Source organism: Pelophylax lessonae (assembly GCF_965119305.1).
Source record: "Pelophylax lessonae genome assembly, chromosome: 3".
NCBI lineage: Eukaryota > Metazoa > Chordata > Amphibia > Anura > Ranidae > Pelophylax > Pelophylax lessonae.
Window position 1 is genome coordinate 428,485,389 of NC_138770.1, and position 27,806 is coordinate 428,513,194.

A 27,806-nucleotide genomic window follows, 5' to 3' on the forward strand; every position below is an offset into this window, starting at 1 on the left:
ACTGAGTAAAAGCGAGGGGAGAACCCCCTGGACTCACAACCAGGCGAAATAAGCTTTCCAGGTACGGTAATAGATTTTACCAGATCTTCCCGCATTGGCAGCCGCCACGGAGGCGCCACTGCCAGGTGAACAACGTCGGTGTACCAGGACCGGCGTGGCCAGTCCGGCGCCACCAGAATCACCAGGTGCGGTTCCGAGGCAAACCTGCGGAGGAACCTGGATAACAACTGAATCGGAGGAAAGGCATACATCAGACGATACTGATGCCAAGGGGCCACCAAACGCATCCGAGGCGTCTGCCAGAGGATCGCGCGTCCTTGCCACGAACCTTTCCACCTTTTGGTTTAGACGAGACACGAACAGATCCATGTCCGGGGATCCCCACTTCGCACACAGCATTTGAAAGACCTCCGGGTGTAGGGACCATTCCCCCTGGTCCAGGGTCTGGCGGCTCAGATAGTCGGCCTGCCAATTCTCCACACCCGGAATGTGAACTGCTGAAATTGCCGGGACAAGAGTCTCAGCCCAAGACAGAATGTTGGTCACCTCCTGAGCCGCCCGGGCACTCCTGGTGCCCCCTTGGTGGTTGATTTAAGCCAACGCGGTAGCATTGTCCGTCTGTACCCGAACCGGACGGTCCCGAAGACGTTCCGACCACTGGAAGAGACAGAGTTTGATCGCTCTCAATTCCAGCACATTGATCGGAAGGGAGGATTCCTCCTCCGACCAAGTGCCCTGGGCAGACAGGTTGCCCAGGACTCCACCCCAGCCCGACAGGCTGGCATCCGTGGTAATCACCGTCCACAATAACGGCCAGAAGGACTTGCCTGCCGACACCGCCGGGGACTGGAGCCACCACAGAAGATCCATTCTGGTCCTGGTCTTGTGAGCAAAGGCCCCGCATACAGGTCCTGAGTGACGAGGACGGATTGTCCCAGAGGGACCTGATCTCGTCCTGCAAGGTCCGGAGCTTGTCCTCCAGCAAGAACACCTTTGCCTGAGCAGAATCCAGGATCATTCCCAGATAGGGAAGACGAACCGATGGAGACAATGTCGACTTCTGTACATTGATGGTCCATCCGAACTCCTGGACGTCTGTACCGTGGTGGACAGATCGCACAGTAGGTCCTGGCTGACACTCGATCTTAGCAGGGGATCGTCCAGATACCCCAAGACCGCAATGCCCCGTCCCCCTAGCAGGCCCAGAACAGGCGCCAGCACTTTGGTAAAGACCCTTGGAGCCGAAGCGAGACCGAAAGGTAACGCCACAAACTGATAGTGGTCCTCTGCGATAGCGAACCGAAGGTACCTCTGGTGACCCTCGCAAATGGGGATGTGCAGATACGCATCCTTCAGGTCTATAGAGGCCAGGAATCCCCCTGGGCTCAGGGAGGCCACCACCGAACGGAGAGATTCCATACGGAACTTCCGAACGCGCACAAAGCGGTTCAGCGCTTTCAAGTCCAGAATAGGACGTACCTTGCCCTCCTTTCTGGGCACAGTGAACATATTTGAATAAAATCCCCGAAACCTGTCCCGATGAGGTCCTGCACCGCTTGATGCAAGTCCTGCAGACGCCCTGGAGGCAAATGAAGATTTGAGGGGAAAAATCTGTCCGCCGGCCCGGGAAAGGAATTCGATCTTGTACCCTGATCGAATGATTTCCTGAACCCATCTGTCCAAAATTTGGAGCAGCCAAGGTTGGAGGAAACCGCGCAAACGTCCCCCCACCCCAGAAATGGGTGAGGGCGCCCCTTCAGGCAGAGGCGGATTGACCCGCCGAGCCGGCATTGCCGGACTTCTGCTTGTCCGCCCAGGGCTTCTTCTGGCTACCTTGGCCCTTGAAGGGCTTGCCCTTGGTTTGGTTCCGAAAGGCATGAAAGGACCCCTGATTGGGCCGAGAGGTGGAACCCCGCTTGCCTCGAAAGGACTTGTTCTTCGTGTTCTGGGGCGGCATGGTGCTCTTGTCCCCCGTGACGCCTTTTACCAAGGTATCCAATGCCTCGCCAAAAAGGCGAGAACCAGCATAGGGAAAATCAGCAACTGTTTTCCGCGATGTCTGGTCAGCCAACCAGCTCTTCAGCCAGATCAGTCGACGGTTAAGCACCGCAACACTAGATAGGCGTGCTACCAAAGGGGCCTCATTTAAGGCCGCATCGCACAAATACATGACTCCTTGGTGAATTTGATCCACCATAGCCAGCCGGGCAGGTGGAACAGAATCAGACACGAGGTTGCTCCTAAGCACCTTAGTCCAATCAGCCACCGCTTGAGCCACCAAAACGGATCGAAAACCGGTTTGAGCAAGGATCCCGCCACCGTGTAGGAATGGCGCGCTAGAGACTCCAACCGTCTGTCCGTGGGATCCCGAAAAACCGGGGTCTCCTCAGTAGGAATCAAGGTAGCCTTGTTTAACACGGCCACAGTGTGATCCACCTGTGGAGGCACACACCATCGCGATTCCGTAGCCGGTGCAAAGGGATAAAGTAATTTAAATCGACTAGGTACCGGGAATGGACGTTTTAAAGTGCGCCACAGTTCATTAACAGTGTAATAAAACTCAGCGGGGCAGGGAAAAACCTGCGCCGACTTGTGGGACTTGTGTGTCCCAAATGAGGACACAATGCCCGGAGGATTGGGCTCATCCTCCAAATGTAGTGTAGTTCCTTCACAGAAACAATCAATTCATCCATGGTCGCGCGTTCTTCAGGCGACCCCGGGGGAGAATCATCAACCCCCCCCCCCCACCTCCGCCTCAAACCCCAGCGGGTCTAAGGATGAGCGAGACCCTGGAAAGGGCACGCCCGCCGCAGCAGCCCTATCACCATCTGAATCAGAGGAGAGAGATAATCTGGGCCTCTTTGTAGCAGCACGTTCAGCCATCAGCACCTCCATTTTGGACACTAAGGACGCCACTACAGCGGCCAAATCAGGCATAACAAGGGCCACAGCAGGACTGGGGTCCCCCACCAGAGCTGGAGGGAATTTGTTGTCCTGAGAATTCATTGCCCAAGGTGAAAAAAATAGTGCAATAAAAAGGTTACTGCCCCTTTAACACAGCTGCGGAGTGCGCAGCCCACCTCTATATAAACAGTGACAAAAGACCCCCAATAGGAGAAGAAAACTGAGCCAGAAATGACAAAACAGAAGGTTATGGAAGAGACAGTCTGCAGAGCCCCACAAAGTGTTACCACCTAGATCGCTGCTTCAGAGGAAAAGGAAGTGAGGTCATGAGAGGCTGAACTATAAGCTGCAAAGGACTCAGGGAAAATGGCTGCCCATAGAACTGAATGGGAGACTTCTGGGAAAATGGCCGCCGAACATGTGCGGAACGATCGTTCTGCCACACGCAAGATGGCGCCGGATGGTGCCAAAACAGTATGTAAATCAGCCCACAGTGAAGCCAACATGCTAGCCCAAAGTAAAGATGGCAGACCGCGCGTTTTTTCCCCCGCTCCGGCCGCCACACACATCGTCTGCACCCCCAGTGAAAGCACCTAAGTAACACAGGGAAAAGGGCTCCCACAAACACACAGCACCATAGCGCAGCGTATGTACAAAAGACCCCCGCAGGGAATCACAACAGGGAGGCCCACACTGGCACAGACATGGGGGACACACAGCAACACAGGACTGCCACCCAAGACAGAGGCCCCACACAGAAGTACTTACCTGTACCAAACGGTGTGGGGAGCCTCTCAGAACAGAAAGCTGCTGTCCTCATCTGACAGGGAATGCCGTTAGCCAAGGACATTACACTGCAGTTTTGCAGATGTGTCCAGTGAGGTAGCCACCTCACGGCTGCATCCCTGCTGCGAGCAGGGATGGGTCGTTCATAATGCCAGGACGAACCACGGCTAAACGCTCGATGGCGGGCTGGGGGTCCCTCTGACCCTCTGCCCTGGAGAACCAGGGCGGTCAGTCCGATTCCCAGCCCTGCACGAATCCATCTTCATCCGAAGAATCAACTAAAACTAAAGCTGACAAAATAAACAGCTAGTAAATCAAAGAAAAAAAACGGAATTTTTGTAAAATCTTACCTGTAAAATTCCTTTCTCTGAGTCCTCCGACAGTCGCCGCCTCTTCATATTCGTCACATATGGGGGTATTAGACTTTGCTCCGAAGGAGTAGCTAGGCAACAGAATATGTTAACAATAAAGCTTTAACATATCCCACCCTCAAGGGGTGGTCCCCTCAGTCAATACCCTCCTACTTCCTGCAACCATATCTCAGTTTTAGTGGAATAGCAGTAGAGTATACATTCAAACCCCAAAAGAGGGGCGGGGGCGGCGACTGTCGGAGGACTCAGAGAAAGGAATTTTACAGGTAAGATTTTACAAAAATTCCGTTTTCTCTTACGTCCTCCGACAGTCGCCGCCTCTTCATATTCGTCACATATGGGGACGTCCCAAAGCAGTGCAAACATGAGGGGTGGGAAACGCATCCGCGCCGAAAGGCAACGCAGTCTCCACATCAAAGAAAGGAACCTTACCAAAGGAAGGAAACCAGCTGGGCAACAGCAAAAATAAGTGCTCAACAGGAGCAACAACCCAGGAAAAGACAAAAAACCAGGGGATACAAAACTTATCCCAACAGCCAGGAGTCCCCAACAAGGGACCCTAGGGAACAGCCGCACTAAGAACCTTGCGGCCAAAGGAAGCATCCGCCGATGCCTGAACATCTACTTTGTAGAATTTTGTGAAAGTGTGTACGGTCGACCAAGTCGCCGCCTTACACACCTGGGCTACAGAAGCCCCCTGACGACAGGCCCAAGACGTACTCAGAGATCTAGTAGAGTGCGCCTTCACAGGCACAGGGGGAACCTTCCCCTGCAAGGCATAGGCCTGTTCAATGGTCTGCCTGATCCATTTGGCAATGGTAGAGGCGGAAGCCGCCATGCCCTTCCGAGGACCCTCTGGAAGAACAAACAAGGAGTCCGTCTTTCGAAAAGACTCAGTCGATTTAAGGTAAACCCTAATCGCCCGAACAACATCCAGAGAATGCAATCTCACCTCCTTTGGATGTTTAGGCTTCGTGCACAACGAAGGCAAAACAATATCCTCGTTAAGATGGAATTCCGAAACTCGTTTCGGCAGAAAAGAAGGATTAGGTCGCAAGACCACCTTATCCAAATGAACAACCAGGTACGGAGACTTGCAGGACAAAGCCGCCAGTTCCGACACCCTGCGAGCCGAAGTGATCGCCACCAAAAAGGCGACCTTTTTGGACAACATAGACAACGAGATCTCCCTGATCTGTTCAAAAGGAGCACGTGGTAACACAGACAGGACTAGATTCAAGTCCCAAGGGGGCAAAGGATCCCTCCTAGGAGGAACCAGATGCCGCACACCCTGAATAAAAGTGCCAACCAAGGAGTTGGAAGCCACGGGACGTTGAAACAGAACGGCCAGCGCAGACACCTGACCCTTTATCGTAGCCAGCGCCAAACGCTGATCGACACCCGTCTGAAGGAAAGACAGCACACGGGAAACCGAGTACGTGCGGGGTGAAAACCCCCTGGACTCACACCAGGCAAAATAGGCCTTCCAAGTACGGTAATAAACCTTTCCCGAGGAAGACTTCCTCGCGTTGATCAAGGTATGAACAACCTCTGGAGAGAGACCCTTCTCCTTCAGGACCTCGGTCTCAACAGCCAGGCCGTCAAAGCCAGCGACTGTAAAGCAGGATGGTAAATCGGTCCTTGAGACAGTAGATCGTCCCGAAGAGGCAGACGCCAGGGGGCGTCGACCGCCAGATTCACGAGGTCTGCGTACCAGGACCGGCGAGGCCAGTCCGGTGCCACAAGAATCACCGTGCTGCGTTCCGAGTGTAACCTGCGAAGGAACCGGGACAGCAACTGAATCGGTGGAAACGCGTACATCAGCCTGTACTGATGCCACGGGGCCACTAACGCGTCCGACGCGTCTGCCCGAGGGTCGCGCGTCCTTGCCACGAACCTCTTCACCTTGTAGTTGAGGCGAGACGCGAACAGGTCCACATCTGGAAGACCCCATTTCGCGCACAACATCTGGAAGACAGCCGGGTGGAGAGACCATTCCCCCTGATCCAGGGTCTGGCGACTCAGATAGTCCGCCTGCCAGTTCTCCACTCCCGGAATGTGAACCGCCGTTATCGCCGGGACATGAGTCTCGGCCCAAGACAGAATGTCGGCCACTTCTCGAGCCGCTCGGGCACTCCTGGTGCCCCCTTGGTGGTTGATGTAGGCCACCGCCGTGGCATTGTCCGTCTGCACCCGAACCGGGCAGCCCTGCAGCCGGTCCGTCCAGCGATGAAGACAGAGCCTTATCGCACGCAATTCCAGAATGTTGATCGGGAGGGAAGACTCCCCCTCCGACCAGGTCCCCTGGGCGGACAGAACGCCCAGAACACCACCCCAGCCCGACAGGCTGGCATCCGTGGTGATTATCGTCCACGAGATCGGACGAAACGACTTGCCCCCGGACACCAACGGGGACTGGAGCCACCACAGAAGGTTTTCCCTGGTGCGATGACTCAACGAGATCTGAAGATCCAGAGATTGAGGACGCCCGTCCCACTTGGACAAGATCTCCGCCTGGAGACCCCGCGTGTGAAACTGCGCGAAAGGAATCGCCTCGAAAGCCGAGACCATCAATCCCAGACATCTCATACACGTCCGCAGAGACGAGTTCGGAACGTCCCTGAGGGACCTGACTTCCTCCTGAAGAGTCCTGAGTTTGTCTTCCGGCAGGAAGACCTTCGCCTGCACCGAGTCCAGTATCATTCCCAAATAGGGAAGACGAACCGACGGACTCAGTGTCGACTTTGGAACATTTATCGTCCAACCGAACTCCTGCAGAGTTTGCATCGTGACAGACAGGTCCTTCTCCAGACCCTGACTGGTCGCAGACCGAATCAGAATGTCGTCCAGATACCCCAGGACAGAAATGCCCTGGGCTCTCAATAATGCCAGAACCGGTGCAAGCACCTTGGTGAAGACCCGCGGAGCCGAGGCGAGCCCAAAGGGCAACGCCACGAACTGGTAGTGATCCTCCGCAATGGCAAATCGAAGGTATCTCTGATGACCCTCGAATATGGGGATGTGAAGATACGCATCCTTCAAATCGATGGAGGCCATGAATTCCCCCGGAACCAGGGCAGCCACCACCGAGCGCAGGGATTCCATGCGGAACTTGCGAACCCGCACAGAGCGGTTCAGAGCTTTCAAGTCCAGAATTGGACGAACCTTGCCCTCCTTTCTGGGCACGGTGAACAGATTGGAATAAAACCCCCGAAATCTGTCCCGATGAGGCACCGGAACCACCACTCCCTGAGCCCTCAGGTCCCGCACCGCCAGGTGCAGATCCCGCAGTCGCTCTGGAGACAGTTGTAGATTTGAGGGAAAAAATCTGCTCTCTGGCCGAGAGAGAAACTCGATCTTGTAACCAGATCGAACGATTTCCAGAACCCATCTGTCCCGCACACGGGCCAACCAAGGCTGAAGAAAACCGAGCAAGCGTCCCCCCACCCCAAAACTGGGTGAGGGCGCCCCTTCAGGCCGAACTGTTATGGGCCGCAGGTCCGGATTGGCCGGACTTCTGTTTCCCAGACCAGGGTTTCTTCTGAGAGCCCTGGCCCTTGAACGGTTTGCCCTTGTAGTGCGGCCGAAAGGCACGAAAGGACCCCTGAGGGGGCCGAAAATGAGCATGCTTCTTCCCAGAAGCCCCCTTAGCCTTGGGGAAATGGGGCAAGAGAGTGCTCTTACCCCCGGTAATCCCCTTAATCAACACATCCAGGGACTCCCCAAAAAGGCGAGACCCATCATAAGGCAGATTGGCTAAGGTTTTACGTGAAGATTGGTCCACCGACCAACATTTCAACCAAACCAGGCGGCGAGACAACACCGCCACGCTGTGCACACGCGCGGCCAACGGAATCAGGTCCAGGTCCGCATCACACAGATACATGACACCCTGGTGGATCTGATCCACCATATCCAGGGTCGCCGCCGAGGCCGAATCGGCCACTAGGACGCGCCTAAGCATCTGCGTCCAACTTGCGATCGCCTGGGCCGCCATGAGAGAAGCAAACAGAGCCTTAAGCATAGAACCCGTAACAGAATAAGTATGACGGGCAAGAGACTCCAGTCTCCTATCCGTGGCATCACGGAAAACAGGGGATCCCTCTGCAGGGATCGCAGTGGCTTTGTTCAAAACCGCAATAGCATGATCCACTGGCGGAGGCACACACCACCGTTCATCAGTGGCAGGCGAGAAAGGATAACGCAGCTTAAATTTACTTGGTACCGCAAAAGGCTTGCGCAAATCGCGCCATTGGTCCTTAACAGCGCGCTGAAAATCAGCATTGCAGGGAAAAACCTGCGGCGTCCTGCGTTTTCTCTGCGTCCCATAAGCCGCCAAGGCAGCTGGGGGACACACCTCGTCCTGCAAACGTAGCGTCTGCTTAATGGAAGCAATCAACTCATCCATGATTGCAAGCTCTTCAGGCGAGCCAGGGGGAGAATTATCAACCCCCTCAACTTCAGCCTCTACCTCAGACCCCACTAGATCAAGAGAGGAGCGGGACCCCGATAGGGGGGTCCCCGCCAGAACAGCCCCATCACCTTCACCCTCAGAATCAGAGGACAGAGCAACTCTGGGCCGTTTAGTAGATTGAGCAGCCACCAGCATTTGCACCTGTGCAGCAAGGCCAGCCACAATAGTGGCTAAATCCCCCCCTGGGGGGGAAACAGCGGTCCCCTGGCTTTCCACCAATACTGTGGGAAACTTGCCCTCCTGAGAATCCATTGCCCCTGTATGCCAGACAACCAAGGGTTAACTGCCCCCTTACAGCAAGCGCGGCAAGCGCAGCCCACCGCACCACACTCAGGCACAATGAGACCCCCACAGGGAATATACAGACTGAATACAGGCAATGGAACACAGGAATAGAAGGATAAAACCTGAGGAGACTCCGCTGCTGCTGCTGCCTCGATCGGTGCTTCCAGGAGAGAGGAAATGATGCTGCCAGGGCGCTCTATGTAAGCCTATGGAGGCTACAAGAAAATGGCCGCCGTGCAAGTAAACCATGCGGCCGGAGCGGGCGCCGGTAAAATGGCGTCGTTTGGCGCCGAAATCGCCGCTCCACAGTGCATAAAATCACACACAATATTATCCCATTATATGGATACATGTTAGATCGCCGCAGCGATCGCTGTATATGCCCCAACATGCCATTAAAAACATGCCCCACAGCACACAGCTCCTCACACTGCCCAGCCTGACATACTCAGTGTCATACAGCTCCCCCCCCCTTGCAGCCCACAGCATGCAGCCGAGAGATAGGGAGACAAGCAGTGTGATTAAAGGCAGGTTACACAGTCCCAGACTGAGACCCCCCCCAGACAGACAGGTCCCCACATAGATACACTTACCTCACATGGCGTGGGGAACCCGCACAGGCGAACAAGCCGCTGCACATGAGGCAGGGAGAGTCGCAATTCAAGACGCACACAATGGCGGTTCAGAAACCGCACAGCGTCCGGTGAGGTAGCCACCTCACCAATCATCCCTGCACCGAACAGGGATGGGTCGTTCACCGTGCCAGGAGCGTTACCTGGCTGAACGCTCGATGGCAGACTGGGAAGCCACTGACCCACGACCTGCGACCAGGGGGATCAGCCCGAGACCCAGTCCGCATGATCCTCTTCGTCCGAAGAACTAACTAATGCTGACAAAAATAACAGCTAAGTAAAGGTAGAGAGAAAACTCAAACAAAATATCAAAAAGAAGAAAGAGTCTGGGACAAAAAGTCCCAGCACAGAGAGAGCCAGCCACTCCTGACAAGCTAGACATTAAAACTGAGATATGGTTGCAGGAAGTAGGAGGGTATTGACTGAGGGGACCACCCCTTGAGGGTGGGATATGTTAAAGCTTTATTGTTAACATATTCTGTTGCCTAGCTACTCCTTCGGAGCAAAGTCTAATACCCCCATATGTGACGAATATGAAGAGGCGGCGACTGTCGGAGGACGTAAGAGAAACTGACATTTTCAAAAAAAATCAAATAAAAAAGATTAGAAAGGCTGAGACTGTAGCCCCAGCACAGGGAAGCCGAACTACTCCTGATGCTAGGCAGAAAGAAACTGAGTTGGGAGTGGTCACTGCAGGGGGGGTATAGACCAGTGGGACAGCCCCCATGGGTGTGTATATGCAAATGCCTTTGTTCTTTTGACTAAGTCTTATGCCTAGCTACTCCTGCGGAGCGGAAGTCAATACCCAATAGTGATGACTTAGAGGAGGCGGCGACTGTCCGAGGACGTAAGAGAAATTCCATTTAACAAGGGAAAAATGCCAGGACCGCAGATCCCAGCAGAGAGCCAGGTCCTTACTCCTGAACAAGGCAGAAAAAACTGGAAGTCCTACAGCAGGAAGTGATGGTATACACTCTGGGATTGCCCCAGGGGCGCAACCAAAATGGTTTCCGCTTGATCCTACTCCTAGAGAGCAAGAGCATAAGCTCAATGGCATTCAGACTTGAAGCTGTGTCTGTCAGTGAACGAAAGAGAAATACCCAATTTTGGTTTGGGTTTAATATAGATTTAAAGCACCCTGTGTGACCACTAGGAAAGCTCAAGTAACAGTGCAAGAAAATAGCTGAGAGCATCAACATATACCCTATACTGCAGGTTCCACACATTCTCCTTGATTGTGTCCCTGCTGCAAACTGTGATTGTGTATACCAGCTGTTGACATTTCAGTTTCCTTCTAAGCTGTTTATTTGTTCCTTTTTCTTATTTGTAGAGCCAATGTTACCATAGAGTCACACATGGACATATACACAGCGTTAAATGACACTGCCCTCCCTCCCTCCTCCTCCTCCATGTCCTCATATTGCTAAACACTATGGGAGTGGGATATAAGATGGTGATTGATAGAGACTTTACCTCCATTTTATTCCCAGCAAATACAGCAGTGGCCAAAAGTTTTAGGAATGACGCAAATTTTTTTCACAAAGTCTGCTGCTTCAGTGTTTTAGATCTTTTTGTCAGTTACTATGGCATACTGAAGGATAACTACAAGCATTTCATAAGTGTAAAAGGCTTTTATTGACAATTAAGTTTATGCAGAGTCAATATTTGCAGTGTTGACCCTTCTTTTTCAAGACCTCTGCAATTTGCCCTGGCATGCTGTCAATTAACTTCTGGGCCACATCCTGACTGATTGCAGCCCATTCTTGCATATGCTTGGAGTTTGTCAGAATTTCTGGGGGTTTTTTTTGTTCACCCCCCTCGGATTTACCACACGTTCTCAAAGGGATTAAGGTCTGGGGAGTTTCCTGGTCAAGGACCCAACAGATTGAGGTTTTGTTGCCCAAGCCACTTAGTTATCACTTTTGCCTTATGGTAAGGTGCTCCATCATGCTAGAAAAGGCATTGTTTGTCACCAAACTGTTCCTAAATGGTTGGGAGAAGTTGCTCTCAGAGGACATTTTTGTACCATTTCTTATTCACGGCTGTGTTCTTAGGCAAAATAGTGAGCCCACACCCTTGTCTGAAAAGCAAACCCACATATAAAGGGTCTCAGGATGCTTTACTGTTGGCATGACACAGGACTGATGGCAGCGCTTACCTTTACTTCTCCGGACAAGGTTTCTTCTGGATGCCCCAAACAATGGGAAAGGGGATTTAATACAGAAAATGACTTTACCCCAATCTTCAGCAGTCCAATCCCTGTACCTTTTGCAGAATATCAGTCTGTCCTTATTGTTTTTCCTGAAGAGAAGTGGCTTCTTCGCTGCCCTTTATGACACCAGGCTATCCTCCAAAAGTCTTCGCCTCACTGTGCGTGCAGATGTACTCACACCTGCCTGCTGCCATTCCTAAGCAAGCTCTGCCCTGGTGGTGCCCCGTTCATGCAGCTGAATAAACTGTAGGAGACACTCCTGGTACTTGCTGGACTTTCTTGGGCGCCCAGAAGCCTTCGTCACAAATGTAGTAAAAATGGTGTTTATGGGATTAAGTTAATTTTATTAGCAAAGAGGGACTCTGATCACTCTTAATAACATTCTGGAGTATATGTAAACTGCCATCATAAAAACAGAGGCAGCAGACTTTGTGAAAATTAATGTGTGTCATTCTCAAAACTTTTGGCCACGGCTGTACACACCAAAGACACAGGCTGGAGGCGTGTGCCACTGCCTGTGATTGGCAGAAACACCTCCGGATCTCTTCACAGTGTGAACAAAGTGAAAGCTATTGTCAGTCAACTTAATCTCCACCTACACCATGCTATTGTAAAAAGTTATTAAACAGTTGCTTTGAAATATAGATTTGTAGAAGGTCCCTCGCAGACAAGGCGAACTCTTGACAACTGGATCCACCTGCTCAGAGAGGGATCTATCTGATCCCCACTGAGTGGAAAAGTGCTAGGTCCGTATTCGCTCCAATATGCAGAGCAGACACAGCCCAGTCTTCTCTATGGGTAGTTGTATTATTGAAGCGTGTGTGTGTGTGTGTGTGTGTGTGTGTGTGTGTGTGTGTGTGTGTGTGTGTGTGTATATATATATATATATATATACATATACATATATACACACACAGTGCCTTGCGAAAGTATTCGGCCCCCTTGAACTTTGGCCACATTTCAGCCTTCAAACAAAGATATAAAACTGCAATTTTTTGTGAAGAATCAACAACAAGTGGGACACAATCATGAAGTGGAACAAAATTTATTGGATATTTCAAACTTTAACAAATAAAAAACTGAAAAATTGGGCGTGCAAAATTATTCAGCCCCCTTAAGTTAATACTTTGTAGCGCCACCTTTTGCTGCGATTACAGCTGTAAGTCGCTTGGGGTATTTCTCTATCAGTTTTGCACATTGAGAGACTGAAATTTTTGCCCATTCCTCCTTGCAAAACAGCTCGAGCTCAGTGAGGTTGGATGGAGAGCATTTGTGAACAGCAGTTTTCAGTTCTTTCCACAGATTCTCGATTGGATTCCGGTCTGGACTTTGACTTGGCCATTCTAACACCTGGATATGTTTATTTGTGAACCATTCCATTGTAGATTTTGCTATATGTTTGGATCATTGTCTTGTTGAAAGACAAATCTCCGTCCCAGTCTCAGGTCTTTTGCAGACTCCATCAGTTTTCTTCCAGAATGGTCCTGTATTTGGCTCCATCCATCTTCCCATCAATTTTAACCATCTTCCCTGTCCCTGCTGAAGAAAAGCAGGCCCAAACCATGATGCTGCCACCACCATGTTTGACAGTGGGGATGGTGTGTTCAGGGTGATGAGCTGTGTTGCTTTTCGCCAAACATAACGTTTTGCATTGTTGCCAAAAAGTTTGATTTTGGTTTCATCTGACCAGAGCACCTTCTTCCACATGTTTGGTGTGTCTCCCAGGTGGCTTGTTCAAACTTTAACTACCTCAATACTGGGCACTTAAACCCCCTTCCTTCCCAGACCAATTTTCAGCTTTTAGCGCTGTTGCATTTTGAATGACAATTGTGCGGTCATGCAACACTGTACCTAAACCAAATTTGTGTCATTTTTTCCTCACAAATAGAGCTTTCTTTTGGTGGTATTTGATCACCGCCAGGTTTTTTCTTTTTTGGTGCACAAATAAAAAAAGCCTGAAAAGTTTGAAAAAAAAAAAAATTTTTTGTTTAGGTTATAAAATTTTGTAAATAGATACGTTTTTTCCTGCACTGATGAGCACTGATGACGCCGCACTGACAGGCACTGATGAGGAGACACTGATGGGGTGGCACTCATATGCAGCACTGATGGGCACTGATAGGTAGCGCTGATATGCAGCACTGATATGCAGCATTGGTGGGCACTGATAGGCAGCGCTGATGGGCACTGATAGGCAGCGCTGATGGGCACTGATAGGCAGCGCTGATGGGCACTGATCAGCGGCACTGATAGGTGGCACTGATGGGCACTAATAGGTGGCACTGATGGGCGGCACTGATTGGCACTGCTGGGGGGGGGAATGATGGGCACTGATATGCAGCACTGGTGGGCAATAATGGGCACTGGTGGGCAGCACTGATAGATGGCAATAACGGGCACTGGTGGGCAGCACTGATAGATGGCATTGGTGGGCAGCACTGATAGGGGGGCACCACTGGCAGGCTCTCTGAGCCCTCTTTGCCATCCCTGGTGGCCATGGTGGGCATCCCTGGTGGTCATGGGTGGGCATCCCTGGTGGCTCTAGTGGCACCCCCTCCCCCCAGGGCTGCACTGGTAATCAATGTTCTGATTACCAGCACAGACCCCCCCTGTGATCAGTGAGTAATTAGAAATACTCACTGATCACCCCAGCTGCAACAACCGATCCTCTCCTCTTCTCCTCACTGACAGGATCTGTCAGGAGGAGAGGAGATCGAAGCCGTTACAACGGCTCTATTTACATTACATGACGGCTGTGATTGGACACAGCTGTCATGTGATCAGGAGGGCCAATCACAGGGCCCTCCTGCAGCATCTTGTTGCTCTGTGTCCGAGGGACACAGGCACATCGAGATTGCGCCGCTTCGCGTGCCCGCAGCGGCGCGGTCTCGCTCCTTCTGAAGGACGATCCGGAACGTCCGATCAGAAGGACTAGACTCCCACCTGGCCGTATATTTACAATGGCCCGGGTGGGAGGTGGTTAAACGACATTTTTTATGGATATCTTTAAGAAATGGCTTTCTTCTTGCCACTCTTCCATAAAGGCCAGATTTGTGCAGTATATGACCGATTGTTGTCCTATGGACAGAGTCTCCCACCTAAGCTGTAGATCTCTGCAGTTCATCCAGAGTGATCATGGGCCTCTTGGCTGCATCTCTGATCAGTCTTCTCCTTGTATGAGCTGAAAGTTTCGAGGGATGGCCAGGTCTTCGTAGATTTGCAGTGGTTTGATACTCCTTCCATTTCAATATTATCGCTTGCACAGTGCTCCTTGGGATGTTTAAAGCTTGGGAAATCTTTTTGTATCCAAATCCAGCTTTAAACTTCTCCACAACAGTATCTCGGACCTGCCTGGTGTGTTCCTTGTTCTTCATGATGCTCTCTGCGCTTTAAACGGACCTCTGAGACTATCACAGTGCAGGTGCATTTATACGGAGACTTGATTACACACAGGTGGATTATATTTATCATCATTAGTCATTTGGGTCAACATTGGATCATTCAGAGATCCTCACTGAACTTCTGGAGAGAGTTTTCTGCACTGAAAGTAAAGGGGCTGAATAATTTTGCACGCCCAATTTTTCAGTTTTTTATTTGTTAACAAAGTTTGAAATATCCAATAAATTTCGTTTCACTTCATGATTGTGTCCCACTTGTTGTTGACTCTTCACAAAAAATTACAGTTTTATATCTTTATGTTTGAAGCCTGAAATGTGGCAAAAGGTTGCAAAGTTCAAGGGGGCCAAATACTTTCGCAAGGCACTATATATATATACATATATATATATATATATATATATATATATATATATATATATATATATATATATATATATATATATATATATATATATACATATATACACACACACATACATATACACAGTGGGTACGGAAAGTATTCAGACCCCCTTAAATTTTTCACTCTTTGTTATATTGCAGCCATTTGCTAAAATCATTTAAGTTCATTCTTCTTCCTCATGAATGTACACATAGCACCCCATACTGACAGAAAAACACAGAATTGTTGACATTGTTGCAGATTTATTAAAAAAGAAAAACTGAAATATCACATGGTCCTAAGTATTCAGACCCTTTGCTCAGTATTTAGTAGAAGCCCCCTTTTGATCTAATACAGCCAGGAGTCTTTTTGGGAAAGATGCAACAAGTCTTTCACACCTGGATTTGGGGATCCTCTGCCATTCCTCCTTGCAGATCCTCTCCAGTTCTGTCAGGTTGGATGGTAAACATTGGTGGACAGCCATTTTTAGGTCTCTCCAGAGATGCTCAATTGGGTTTAAGTCAGGGCTCTGGCTGGGCCATTCAAGAACAGTCACGGAGTTGTTGTGAAGCCACTCCTTCGTTATTTTAGCTGTGTGCTTAGGGTCATTGTCTTGTTGGAAGGTAAACCTTCGGCCCAGTCAGAGGTCCAGAGCACTCTGGAGAAGGTTTTTGTCCAGGATATCCCTGTACTTGGCCGCATTCATCTTTCCCTCGATTGCAACCAGTCATCCTGTCCCTGCAGCTGAAAAACACCCCCACAGCATGATGCTGCCACCACCATGCTTCACTGTTGGTACTGTATTGGACAGGTGATGAGCAGTGCCTGGTTTTCTCCACACATACCCCTTAGAATTAAGGCCAAAAAGTTCTATTTTGGTCTCATCAGACCAGAGAATCTTATTTCTCACCATCTTGGAGTCCTTCAGGTGTTTTTTAGCAAACTCCATGTGGGCTTTCATGTGTCTTACACTGAGAAGAGTCTTCCGTCGGGCCACTCTGCCATAAAGCCCCGACTGGTGGAGGGCTGCAGTGATGGTTGACTTTCTACAACTTTCTCCCATCTCCTGACTGCATCTCTGGAGCTCAGCCACAGTGATCTTTGGGTTCTTCTTTACCTCTCTCACCAAGGCTCTTCTCCCCCGATAGCTCAGTTTGGCCGGAGGGCCAGCTCTAGGAAGGGTTCTGGTCGTCCCAAACGTCTTCCATTTGAGGATTATGGAGGCCACTGTGCTCTTAGGAACCTTAAGTGCAGCAGAAATCTTTTTGTAACCTTGGCCAGATCTGTGCCTTGCCACAATTCTGTCTCTGAGCTCTTCAGGCAGTTCCTTTGACCTCATGATTCTCATTTGCTCTGACATGCATTGTGATCTGGAAGGTCTTATATAGACAGGTGTGTGGCTTTCCTAATCAAGTCCAATCAGTATAATCAAACACAGCTGGGCTCAAATGAAGGTGTAGAACTGTCTCAAGGATGATCAGAAGAAATGGAAAGCACCTGAGTTAAATATACAAGTGTCACAGCAAAGGGTCTGAATACTTAGGACCATGTGATATTTCAGTTTTTCTTTTTTAATAAATCTGCAACAATTCTGTGTTTTTCTGTCAGTATGGGGAGCTGTGTGTACATTCATGAGGAAGAAGAATGAACTTAAATGATTTTAGCAAATGGATGCAATATAACAAAGAGTGAAAAATTTAAGGGGGTCTGAATACTTTCCGTACCCACTGTATATATATATATATACACACACACACACACACATTTTGCATTTCAATTGTACACTGAACGGGTACTAAACAAATGATAGCATGTTGCAGAGAATTATCTTCTGTGTGGGATGTAGTTTCACAAGATTATATTAGGATAATATAATTTCAGTGCTTTGGTGCAGAGCAGATTGCAGAACATTCAGGACATAAGAAGGAAAACGTTTTATTTCAAATACCTTATTAACAACATGGAAGTAACTCCAAACATATTAAAAAAGTTAATTGATGGACACAGCGATCCATATTCAGAACCATAGGTAATATCACCCCTTACAGAAGAAGGACAGTAGGCAGAAAAAAACAACTTGGCTACACCTATGGGCAGTCCAAGCTGGTATACATCCCCCTCTCTGCTATAGGCCTTCAGTTTAGTAACAAGCCGTATAAAACTCCATAGAGTGGTGCGTGCTGTGTCTGTCAATGAACAATGATTTTACGATAAGTAACAAAAGTCCGATTTTCTCTTTCGTTCAATGACAGACATAGCGCTCTATATTCAGAACCATAGGGACGTCCCTAAGCAGTGCCAAAAACATTAGGGGTGGGACCAAAAAACCCAAGGCTAAATATAAGAAGCCAACCAGGTAACAAAAGCTAACAAAATAAAAAAAAAAAAACAAACACTGGAGCCCAACCTGAACAATACACCCCCAAAGAGGGAATCTACCCTCTAAACAGCAGCCTACAAAACCTTGTGGCCAAAAGAAGCATCCACAAATGCCAAAACATCCAATTTGTAGAACTTAGTGAAAGTGTGCACCGACTACAAAGTGGCCGCCTTGCAAACCTGTGCCACTAATGCCTGATGATGAAAGGCTCAAGAAGCACTAAGTGCTCGAATAGAGTGCGCCATTACAGGGAAAGGAGGAACCGGGCCCTTAATAGAATAGGCCTGAGTCACTGTCTGTCTGATCCATCTGGAAATGGTCGCAGGAGAAACGGTCAGTCTCTTTCTTGGCCCGTCTGTGATCACAAACAAACAGTGAGTCTGACTTCCGAAAAGACTCTGTGGCTGCCAGATACGCCCGAATCGCCCGAACCACATCCAGGGCATGCAATGCAAATTCATTTGGATGAGCGGGCCTGGGACACAAAGAAGGCAACTCAGTGTCTTCATTCAAATGTAAGTCAGAGACAACCTTAGGTAGGACCGACGGACGTGGACGAAGAACCACCTTATCTTTGTGGACCACCAAGTAGGGAGTACGACAAGATAATGACGCCAGTTTTGACACCTACGAGCAGAGGTAATCGCCATCAAAAAAGCCACCTTCTGAGACCGTGTAAGCAGGAGAATCTTCCAAATATTTTCAAAGTGAGGCTTCTGGAGAACTGATAGCACCAAGTTCAAATCCCATGGCGGTAGAGGAGACCACGCTAGCGGAGTCAGGTGTCGAACCCCTTAAATGGAAGTACACACCAATGAATGAGTGACCAAGGGTTGTTAAAGGAAGCTTGCCAAGGCAGACACCTGGCCCTTGATATTACTCAAGACCAACATCTGCTTAACACCTCGCTGAAGAAAGTTCAAAATCCGAGTCACCCGTATGATGGTAAAACTTTCTAGAGGTAGACTTCCTAGCCTTCAGCATGGTTGAAATCCCTGACTCAGTCAAACCTCTATCCCTCAGCACCTGGCTTTCAACAGCCAGGTTGTCAAAGCCAGCGATTGTAAAGCAGGATGGAAGATCGGCCCTTGGGATAGCAGGTCCTCCCTGAGAGGCAGTCCCCAAGGGATGTTGGTGACCAATTGCACTAGGCCGGCGTACCATGACCGCCGAGGCCACCAGAATGACTGGAATCTCTTCTGCCTTGATCCTATGCAGAAGCCGTGGAATAAGCTTGAGGGGAGGGAAGGCGTAGATCAGACCAAACTGGCACTACGGGGCCTCCAGAGCGTCTGGCGTCCACCACAGGATCCTGTGACCTTACCACAAACCTCTGTTGAGCCCAGACGTCAACCGGTCCACCTCGGTGGTGGCCCACCACAGACAAATCAGATGAAACACGTCTGAATGAAAGAATCACTACCCTTGGTCCAACACCTGCCGACTGACACTGAGTTTTCCACACCTGGAATGTGTACGGCGGAGAGGACCGGAATGAAGCGTTTTGCCCACCATAGAATGCCGGCTACCTCTAGAGCCGCCAATGCACTTTTTGTTCCACCTTAGTGATGGACATAAGCCACCACCGTGGCATTGTCCGACTAGTTCCGTACCAGAAGTCCTTGGAATCGATCCGTCCAGTGATCCAGGCAAAGTCAGATCACCCCAAGTTCCTAGACATTGATTGGTAGTTTGGATTCTTCCAGCCTCCCAACAACCCTGAGTGGAGCTCAGCCCCAAGACACCTCCCCACCCAGACAGACTGGCATCCGTCATGACCACTGTCCAATACAAGGGGAGAAAAGACATTCCCTGCTGTAGAGCCTGAGAACGAAGCCACCAGACCAGGGAACCCCTGATTTCCTGGCTCAGCCGAATCAGATTGTCCAGAGACTTTTGACACTTGTCCCATTTCATCAGGAACTCTCTCTGGAGGACCTTGTATGGAACTGTGCAAATGGGACTGCCTCGAAAGTAGAAACAATCAGGCCCAGCACTCACATGCAAGTCTGGTGGGAGAACCTCCTGTGGGACAGCAACAGATGAATCACAGCATGCAACTTCTGGAGTTTGGCCAGAGCTGAATCCAGAGTCAGACCCAGATAATCCAATTTCCCAGATGGGATCAGGGCAGACTTCTGGTAGTTCAGAAGGAAACCAAACTCCTTCAAGGTCTGGATACTGATCTCCATGTCATCCATCAATGCAGATGAGGACGCCATCCAAGTACCCAAGCACAACAATCCCCTGCTGACGTAGCAACGCCAAAACCGGGGACAACACCTTTGTGAAGACCCGAGGAGCGGAGGCGAGACCAAAGGTAATGCCACAAATTGATAGTGCTCCTCTCTCACAGCAAAGCAGAGGAAACCCTGGTGACTGGCACATATTGGAATGCGCAAGTAAGCGTCTTGGATGTCGATATAGGCTGGGAATTCCCCTTGATGTAAGGATGCCACCATCATGCGAATGAACTCCATTCTGAATTTATTTACCTGCACAAAACTGTTCAGGGCCTTGAGGTCCAGAATCGGACAAACATTGCCTTCCTTCTTTAGGACTGTAAAAAGGTTTGAAAAAAAAAAAAAAAAAACCTTGAAACTGTTCCGATACCAGGAACAATTATTCCCTGAAGCAACAGGTCCTGCACCGCCTCGAAGAGAGCTTTGTGGACCCATTTCTCATTCACCAAGGAGGTCCATGGGCCCAGAAACCAGATGTTCCCCCACACCAGGCATGCTGAAATGGCCTTGTCCATGGGTCTAGAGAAACCCGCTCTCGGCTTGCCAGACCAGGGCCGCTTGACAGGTTTTGAACCCTTGTCAGTGGACCCTGATGGACGAAAAAAACTTTTTGTTTGCTGAGAAAGGAGGGTCGCGTCTGCAACAAGGCTCCTTACCCTCCCCAGACTGCGGAAGAAAAGTGTTATTCCCCCCTGTGAGACTCTTAAAGGTTGTATCACAGTTGTAAAAAAAAAAAAACCTGCAGGACAATGGCATAAGGTGCTAGTATGCATCGCTTACTAGCACATTATGAAATACCTTAGAATGAAGCCCCCATGCGGTCGCCTGGACACCGCTAAGGGAGCCGACATGTTCCCTCTGCATCTCTGGTGCTGTCAGTGGCCGGAGTCGCGATGATGTCACTCTCGCGCATGCGCGCTGGAGTTCACTTTCCGGCAAGGAGCTCTTAAGGTCCGGCAAGTTATGCCGGACCTTCAGGGCGCATGTGCCGCTGGTGTTTAAAGGCTGGGTATTCCTCTACTGGAATCATAGTAGCCTTATATAACCTGGAGACCGGAGGGTCCACCACTGGCGGGACAGTCCACTTCTTCAGAAGTGACTCTTTAAAGGGGTACCTCACCGCAGAATGTTTAGGAACCACAAAGGGATGTTTTGGGCGCTTCCAATCCTTGTAGACAAACTTGTCAAAATAGGAAGGATAACAAAACACTTTTGCCGTGCGAGGCAGATTGTGAGTACCAAAAGGAACGGCCACCACCTGGACTGGTTTTGATGTTTTGTGGTGCCACCTTGGGCATCTTAAAAAAGGCATTTGGAACTCCACTGATGTGCAGCCGTTTCTACTTATCCTGATTCCGCAGCCGCCTCAACTGCATTCTCTATCTTTAATGTCTCCTGCACGGATGTAATCAGTGCATCATCCAGGGCCTTCTCACTGCTGCAGTTGTGGAGGAATCATCTTGATTAGGGAGTGTGGGTACAAACCCCACAGGGTGGGCCACGTCCGCAGTGACAGAGCCAGATTCAGGATCTAAAAAGACAAAAGAGGCAGGGGAGGGCAGGGGGCGCTTCCTCCTTGCCCCCTGCCCAAAGGCCACCTCCACCAAGGAAACAAAAGAACTCCAGGACTGCTGTCAGTACATTAATGAAAGGCTGGGAACCTGAGGGACCAGCTGCCTCAGAGGGGGTCAGGTGAGGGTTAACATGCTCCTGGGACTCTGAGTGGAGAACCCACCAGCAAAATGTGTCTCGCACCGCCAGGGGACTCCCCTAACCTGAGGAACCACACCCGCACTACCAAAGGGGTACCCAGAGTCAAAGCACCCTGCAACCTGCTGCAGAGAGGGTGGGACCCCACCAGGACTCACCACCCCACAGATGGAGCGCTAGTTTGCACCAGAGACAACCAGGGATCCACGTGTGGCGCCCAGGGGAAAAGGAAACCTAGGAGTCAAAACTAGGGGAAAGAGGAGGGGCCCCCACAACAATATTCGCTGCCCTATAAGCTCCACTTTCATGGCTGCAGCACCTGTAAATGCGGGACCAACCAAAAATGGCTGTCGGACTACACAAACATAGCCGTGGGGAGAGAAATAATCACAGGCCCCAAAAGCATGGTGCTGACTCCTGCAAAATGGCCACTACACTCTGTGCCCACGGGGCTCCCAGGGACCTGGACAAAGATCCCTGGAGCCTAGGCCACAACTCTGCAGTGGGAGGGGGTTCCGGGCTGCAAGACCACAACACAGGCACAGTGCCCACCCCTTTAGGGAAGTCTGCCCCGCTGCCCCACCCCCCACCCCACGGTAATGTGCTGCACACACTGGAAACATCCACCACTGTCCCACCGAGATGCGCTGCGAGGGGGGGGGGGGGACAGGCAAGGGTGGCCCACATAAAACAGACGGGGAAGGAGGAGTACCCGCAGATTCTACCATCCTAGGGGGTGCCCGCGTCCACCGCCCACCGCATCCAGAAGGAGAAGGGGGACCTCATACTCCCCAAACCCACGGAAACCAGGCAGGCACCAGTCCAGACAGACCCCCTCACCACTTAAACTGGGGGCTGTCGGTCAGAAGGAACATTGTGACTCGGGCCAGGACCCAGTCGCATTCGGCCTCGCAAGGCATTTAACTCGCATGCCAGCCCTCGTCCAGTGGGGCAATGTCATGGGCGAGCTAGCATGGAGCGGTGGTGTGCCTGCCCTCGATGGCCAGACTAGGGGACCACTGGATCTAGCTACTCAGCCCGGTAATTGATTGTAAATCTCACAGGAAAAAACACCAGGAGAAAATAAATTAAAAGGAAACAAATTGCCAGAACCAAAGATCCCGGGGGGGGGGGGGGGGTGGTCTTTACTGCTGACTGGGCAGAAAAAACCTAAGGCCTATAGCAGAGAGGGGGATGTATACCAGCTAGTACTGCCCAGAGACGTAGCCAAGTTGTTTTTTCTTCCAGATGTCCTACTCCTGTAGAGGGCGATATAACCTATGGTTCTGAATATGGAGAGCGGTGTTCGTCAATGAACGAAAGAGAAATATTGGTTTAGCAGTGTGAAATGCACAATCATTTCAGTGTAATGTTGAATTTGGAAAAGGAAAAAAAACAAGCAATCCAAGAAAATACAGGAAACCACAGTTTTAATAAATATGCTTAGGGTCTCTTTAGATCTTTTCAGGCCTATATGGTATATTGCATGTTATAATGCATTGTGTTAAGGGAGCCCAGTAATTTTTATTGGCGTGCTGCCTGCTGCTCTAATTTTTTTTGTGCGGTCATGTTAATGAATGTATTGTAACACAATGCACAAATTGTCATGCATTAATGCTCTGTAAAACATCTGTCCTACAGGAATGCAGAGTTTTAAAGCAGGCCATGTTTTACCAGCAAAAACATTTTTAATTCTGTATAGCCAGTTTCTATACATTTAACACTTTGCACAGCCATGCAGGTAATACTTGTACACGTAGTTTCTTATTCGGAAACCAATCTTTCTAGTTCAGATTCCTGTGTTACATCTCTGCTTCCAGTCTCCTCATAGGACAGTGCATCAGCATCACTGCTTTTATCCAAAGAGCAGGGAGTTGACCTAGAAAACTGTAAAGCTGTCCCAGCAAACAGTAATGCTAATCCAGGAAATATCGGAACGATCATACTACAAAGCAGGGATGTGTGTATCACAAGAGAAGACCACCGAGATTACCAACCCTTTAACATCTAAAAACAAATGTATTTCAACAATATATTGAGCGGTTTCTCTAGATTTGCACCGTAAAAAAAAAAAATCATAATCCTGAAATTAACACTAATATTCTAGGGAATAAAAACCAGATACCTTGTAATGTCTTCAGTTAACTGAGAAGGATCCGGAGGGTAGAACTTTACATTAAATACAAATTGCCAAGGGGAGCCTATAAAAAGGAAGAGTAACTACGTTAAAACATTGCTACTGCAAGAAAAAAAAAAAAAAACAGGCTCTGGCATTGCCAAATAATACAAGAACATGTTAAGAAAAGTTGCCTTAACACATAAAATAAATCTTGCTTTCAACTAAAGATCAAAGGCATTGACAACAACAAAAAATACAGTTTCTTTCATAGTGGCACGCATTTCCATGAAGCAATACTCCCTTCATCAAGAGACCGATGTTTTATAAAGGGTATCTGCAGAGAGGCCGAGCCAATTAATAATGGAAATAAAAAAAAACAAAGAATACCGTTTTTAATCAAATGTAGTCTCACCAGTGCCCACGAATGCAGCCTCATCAGCGCAGTGCCCACGAAAATGCAGCATCAGCGCAGTGCCCACGAATACAGCCTCATAAGTGCAGTGCCCACTAATGCAGCCTCGCCAGCACAGTGTCCTTAAATGCAGCCCCGCCAGTGCAGTGCTCATACATGCAGCCGCGCCAGCGCAGTGCCCATACGTGCAGCCTCACCAGCGCAGTGCCCATAATTGCAGCCCTGCCAGCGCAGTGCCCATAATTGCAGCCTCACCAGCGCAGTGCCCATAATTGCAGCCTCACCAGCGCAGTGCCCATAATTGCAGCCTCGTCGGCGCCAGTGACACTATCCGAATCACTTTTAAAAATGTCCAGGAAGCAGCGATGAGAGGTAGAAGGGGGCGGGCGGCGTCGAGGAGAAGGAAGGACGCGCAACGTCATCGGACGTCCCGGTTACCGGCGCCTATGATAGACGTCGGCATAGGAGGCGGGACTTCCGATGACAGCGTGTCCCTCCTCAGCGCAGCCCGCCCCCTTCTACCTCTCGGCACTGCTTCCTGTAATTTTTTTTTTTTTATATATATATATCGCGTATAACACGCACGGTTACTTTTTCCTCCATTTTTAGGAGGAAAAAGTGCTCGTTATACGCCCATAAATACGGTAAATGTATAAAATGTTTTAAACGCAATAAAGACAAAAAATGTTGGTCAACAAAAAGTATTTTATGATTTTTTTTACTATGTAATTTAATAAAAGTTTATATTTTTTATAGAAAAAACATTTTTCGGTCTTACAGTTGTGTGGTGCAACTCATGAGAAAAAAATCTCATGGGCAATTTTTTAGTATGAGATTTCCATTTCTGGGGATGGAACTACACCACTATCCAGTGTACCAAGGCCTGTACAAATACCAGTCTAAAGATGTGTTGGCTGCATTGGTTTCTTTTTTTCAGGCAAATAACATTTTTAGTAAGTACAGAGAAAACCTGTTGGATCTCCCTAGAAATGCAGTGTCTTATTACTTCCTGTTTGCTTAAAGACCGCTTAAACAATGTTATCTCTCTTTTGTAAACTACTAGCCCCATCAATCCACCATGTTATGGAGATAAATAAAAGGTAAACACATTTGAAGTCCAGCCTGTGCACAACCTGGCTCTTTTTGTAGATACCATGTAGAAGTGAATGTAGAAAGAGACAGGAAGTGTGTTCTATGCAGCATTACAAAAAGAAAAAGTTACACATTACATCTAAGCACTGTTAAGATGTAATATAGTTTAGATGTTCTTGTAAGGAGCTCCATGGTTTCCTTTACATTGTGCGATTTTAATGGCAGACAATTTATTTAGACCTGATGTCTAAAAGCACTTCCCCCCACCCAAGGCCTACTGCCCAGTGCTCTTTTCTATGATAAAGTTCTTAAGACAAAATAAGAGTTTAAACCTCCCATGGGGACCATAAAACATCAATAAAAAAAAAAAAAAAAAAAAGTTCTAACATTTCCCTACTTAAAAAACAAAACACAATTTAGGACTATACATATGCTTAAAGAGTTATGCTGCCCTACGCACGCGTGGTGAGGAGATGGTCTTAGAAGGTAGATTGAGGATTCAGATTTGCTTTATAGATGCTAAGGTCATCTGTTGTTTGTGAAGTTTTTAAGTTATGTAATGAGTAAAATGTCAGGAATTTGTACAGACAGCTCAATAAATATCATTAGTAGCACTCTCAAATGGCAGGAATGCAAGAGCTAAAACAGTAAACAATCAATATGATTCATAGCAGACACACTATGGAAAAGAATGGTTTGCCCCTTTTAAGGACAATCCCCTACTGTTGCCGTTTTCTCAATGTTTTCAATGTTTCACTCCAGGCCTAACAGTGAAGTACAATGAACAAAAAGCAATATTCACCAAATCCAAAAAAAGAAACAAATATAGTAGACCCAAATGAATGGCACTACAAATGTCTTTACTGATAACAGAACCTCAGACTAAATACAGGCTATTAAATTTTCAACAAGAACATGTTATTATCACTTGTACATAAATGGGATTTAGAGATGTGCCAAAATTTTGCCCGCCAATGCATATCGTCAGAAAATGGTGTGATCAGCATTTTGCCAATAAGAGAAAAAAGGTGCCGATAATGGCGCCGAAAACAATTTTGCCAAGATTTTACTGTGCTTATGGTTTGGTTTTCATAGGTAATACCACTCAAAAACGTTATCAAAAACATAACACGGGTTCGTTATTGATGCATTTTCAATGCATTTCAGCATGGAGGTGTGTTTTTGGTACATTTTTTTTAACCAATTAACAATGCAGAAAGCAGGATTTTTAACACCACGATGGAAGCCCAACCGGCTAGTGTGAAGAAATGCATAGAATTTAAAGTAATAGATTTTTTTTTTTTTTTTTTAGCTTTTCTGGCACTAAAGGTGCCAATAATGGCAGACAATAAATTCATGATATTATTTAAAAAGTCAAATATAATACAATTATATATAAAAATTTACAGTATATTTTTTAAAAACTGTAATTTTTGATTTCGGCCAAGTGTATCCTGCATTTTCGGTTTCGGCACAAAAATTTCCGATAGGTGCACCTCTAATGGGATTGCAAAATATCAAAGAGAAGTCTTAAAATAATATTAAAGTGTCATTTTTTTAACATTTCTTTCTTCGGTTACTTCCTGGTTTCTTGCGTGGGCAAATGGTGTCATACATCCCAGGAGGGGAGGAGAGGAAGAGTGGAGGAGAGGAAGAGTGGAGGAGAGGAAGAGTGGAGGAGAGGAAGAGTGGAGGAGAGGAAGAGTGGAGGAGAGGAAGAGTGGAGGAGAGGAAGAGTGGAGGAGAGGAAGAGTGGAGGAGAGGAAGAGGGGTATTCTCAGCTGAGCACACTCTCCTACATGCATGCTTGAGCTAAGGGTAGATGTATTCCAGGCAGTAAATGCTACAGGAGTCATTTGCCCTTACTCAAGGTGGCCACGGCCAGAAATGCTAGGGGGTGTTTTACAAAGTGATTTCTCAATAAAATAAAGCATAGAAACATGGATAAAAGGGGGAGTTTCTTTGAATGAATATTAAAAATGAATTAAATAATGTTTTTGGCTTGTGGTGCTCAGGTGCATAGAAGATCTGCTTTAAGTTAGCATAGTTTATGGCTACAACATAAGATGATAAAACCGACAAATAATTTTTCCCCTTCAGCTTAAAGTATAACTAAAGGCAAAACTTCTATTGTTTTTTAGTTTTGGATAGAATGGAGAGGGAATGCTTGCCAGGTTTTATTGCTGTCTATGCTCCTGTTAAGGAGATTCACCCTCTCGTTTTGTCCTGTTTACCATTCTCATTGAAAGTAAATCCCAAAGTTTGGGTTGTCCCCAGAAAGGTAATAGAGGGGAAAATTTCCAAAGGGGACACTAGTTCTGATGACCTGGGGGGTTCCCTTAATTTGTAGGGATTTCCTGTTTGGCTATGGGACAGGAAGTGAAGGTAAATCTACGCATTGGGAA

The 27,806-nt window shown here is 48.4% G+C and overlaps 1 protein-coding gene across 17 annotated transcripts in view; it reads right to left on the reverse strand.

Moving 5' to 3' along the window:
• Positions 1-27,806, reverse strand: part of EPB41L2 (erythrocyte membrane protein band 4.1 like 2) — a 375,724-nt gene that overhangs the window by 139,514 nt on the left and 208,404 nt on the right. For all 17 annotated transcript variants that reach the window (XM_082250108.1, XM_082250106.1, XM_082250105.1 and 14 more), the window contains one exon: positions 23,904-23,979. In XM_082250108.1, the coding sequence (XP_082106234.1) occupies positions 23,904-23,979 (76 nt within the window). The remainder of the gene's footprint in view (positions 1-23,903; positions 23,980-27,806) is intronic.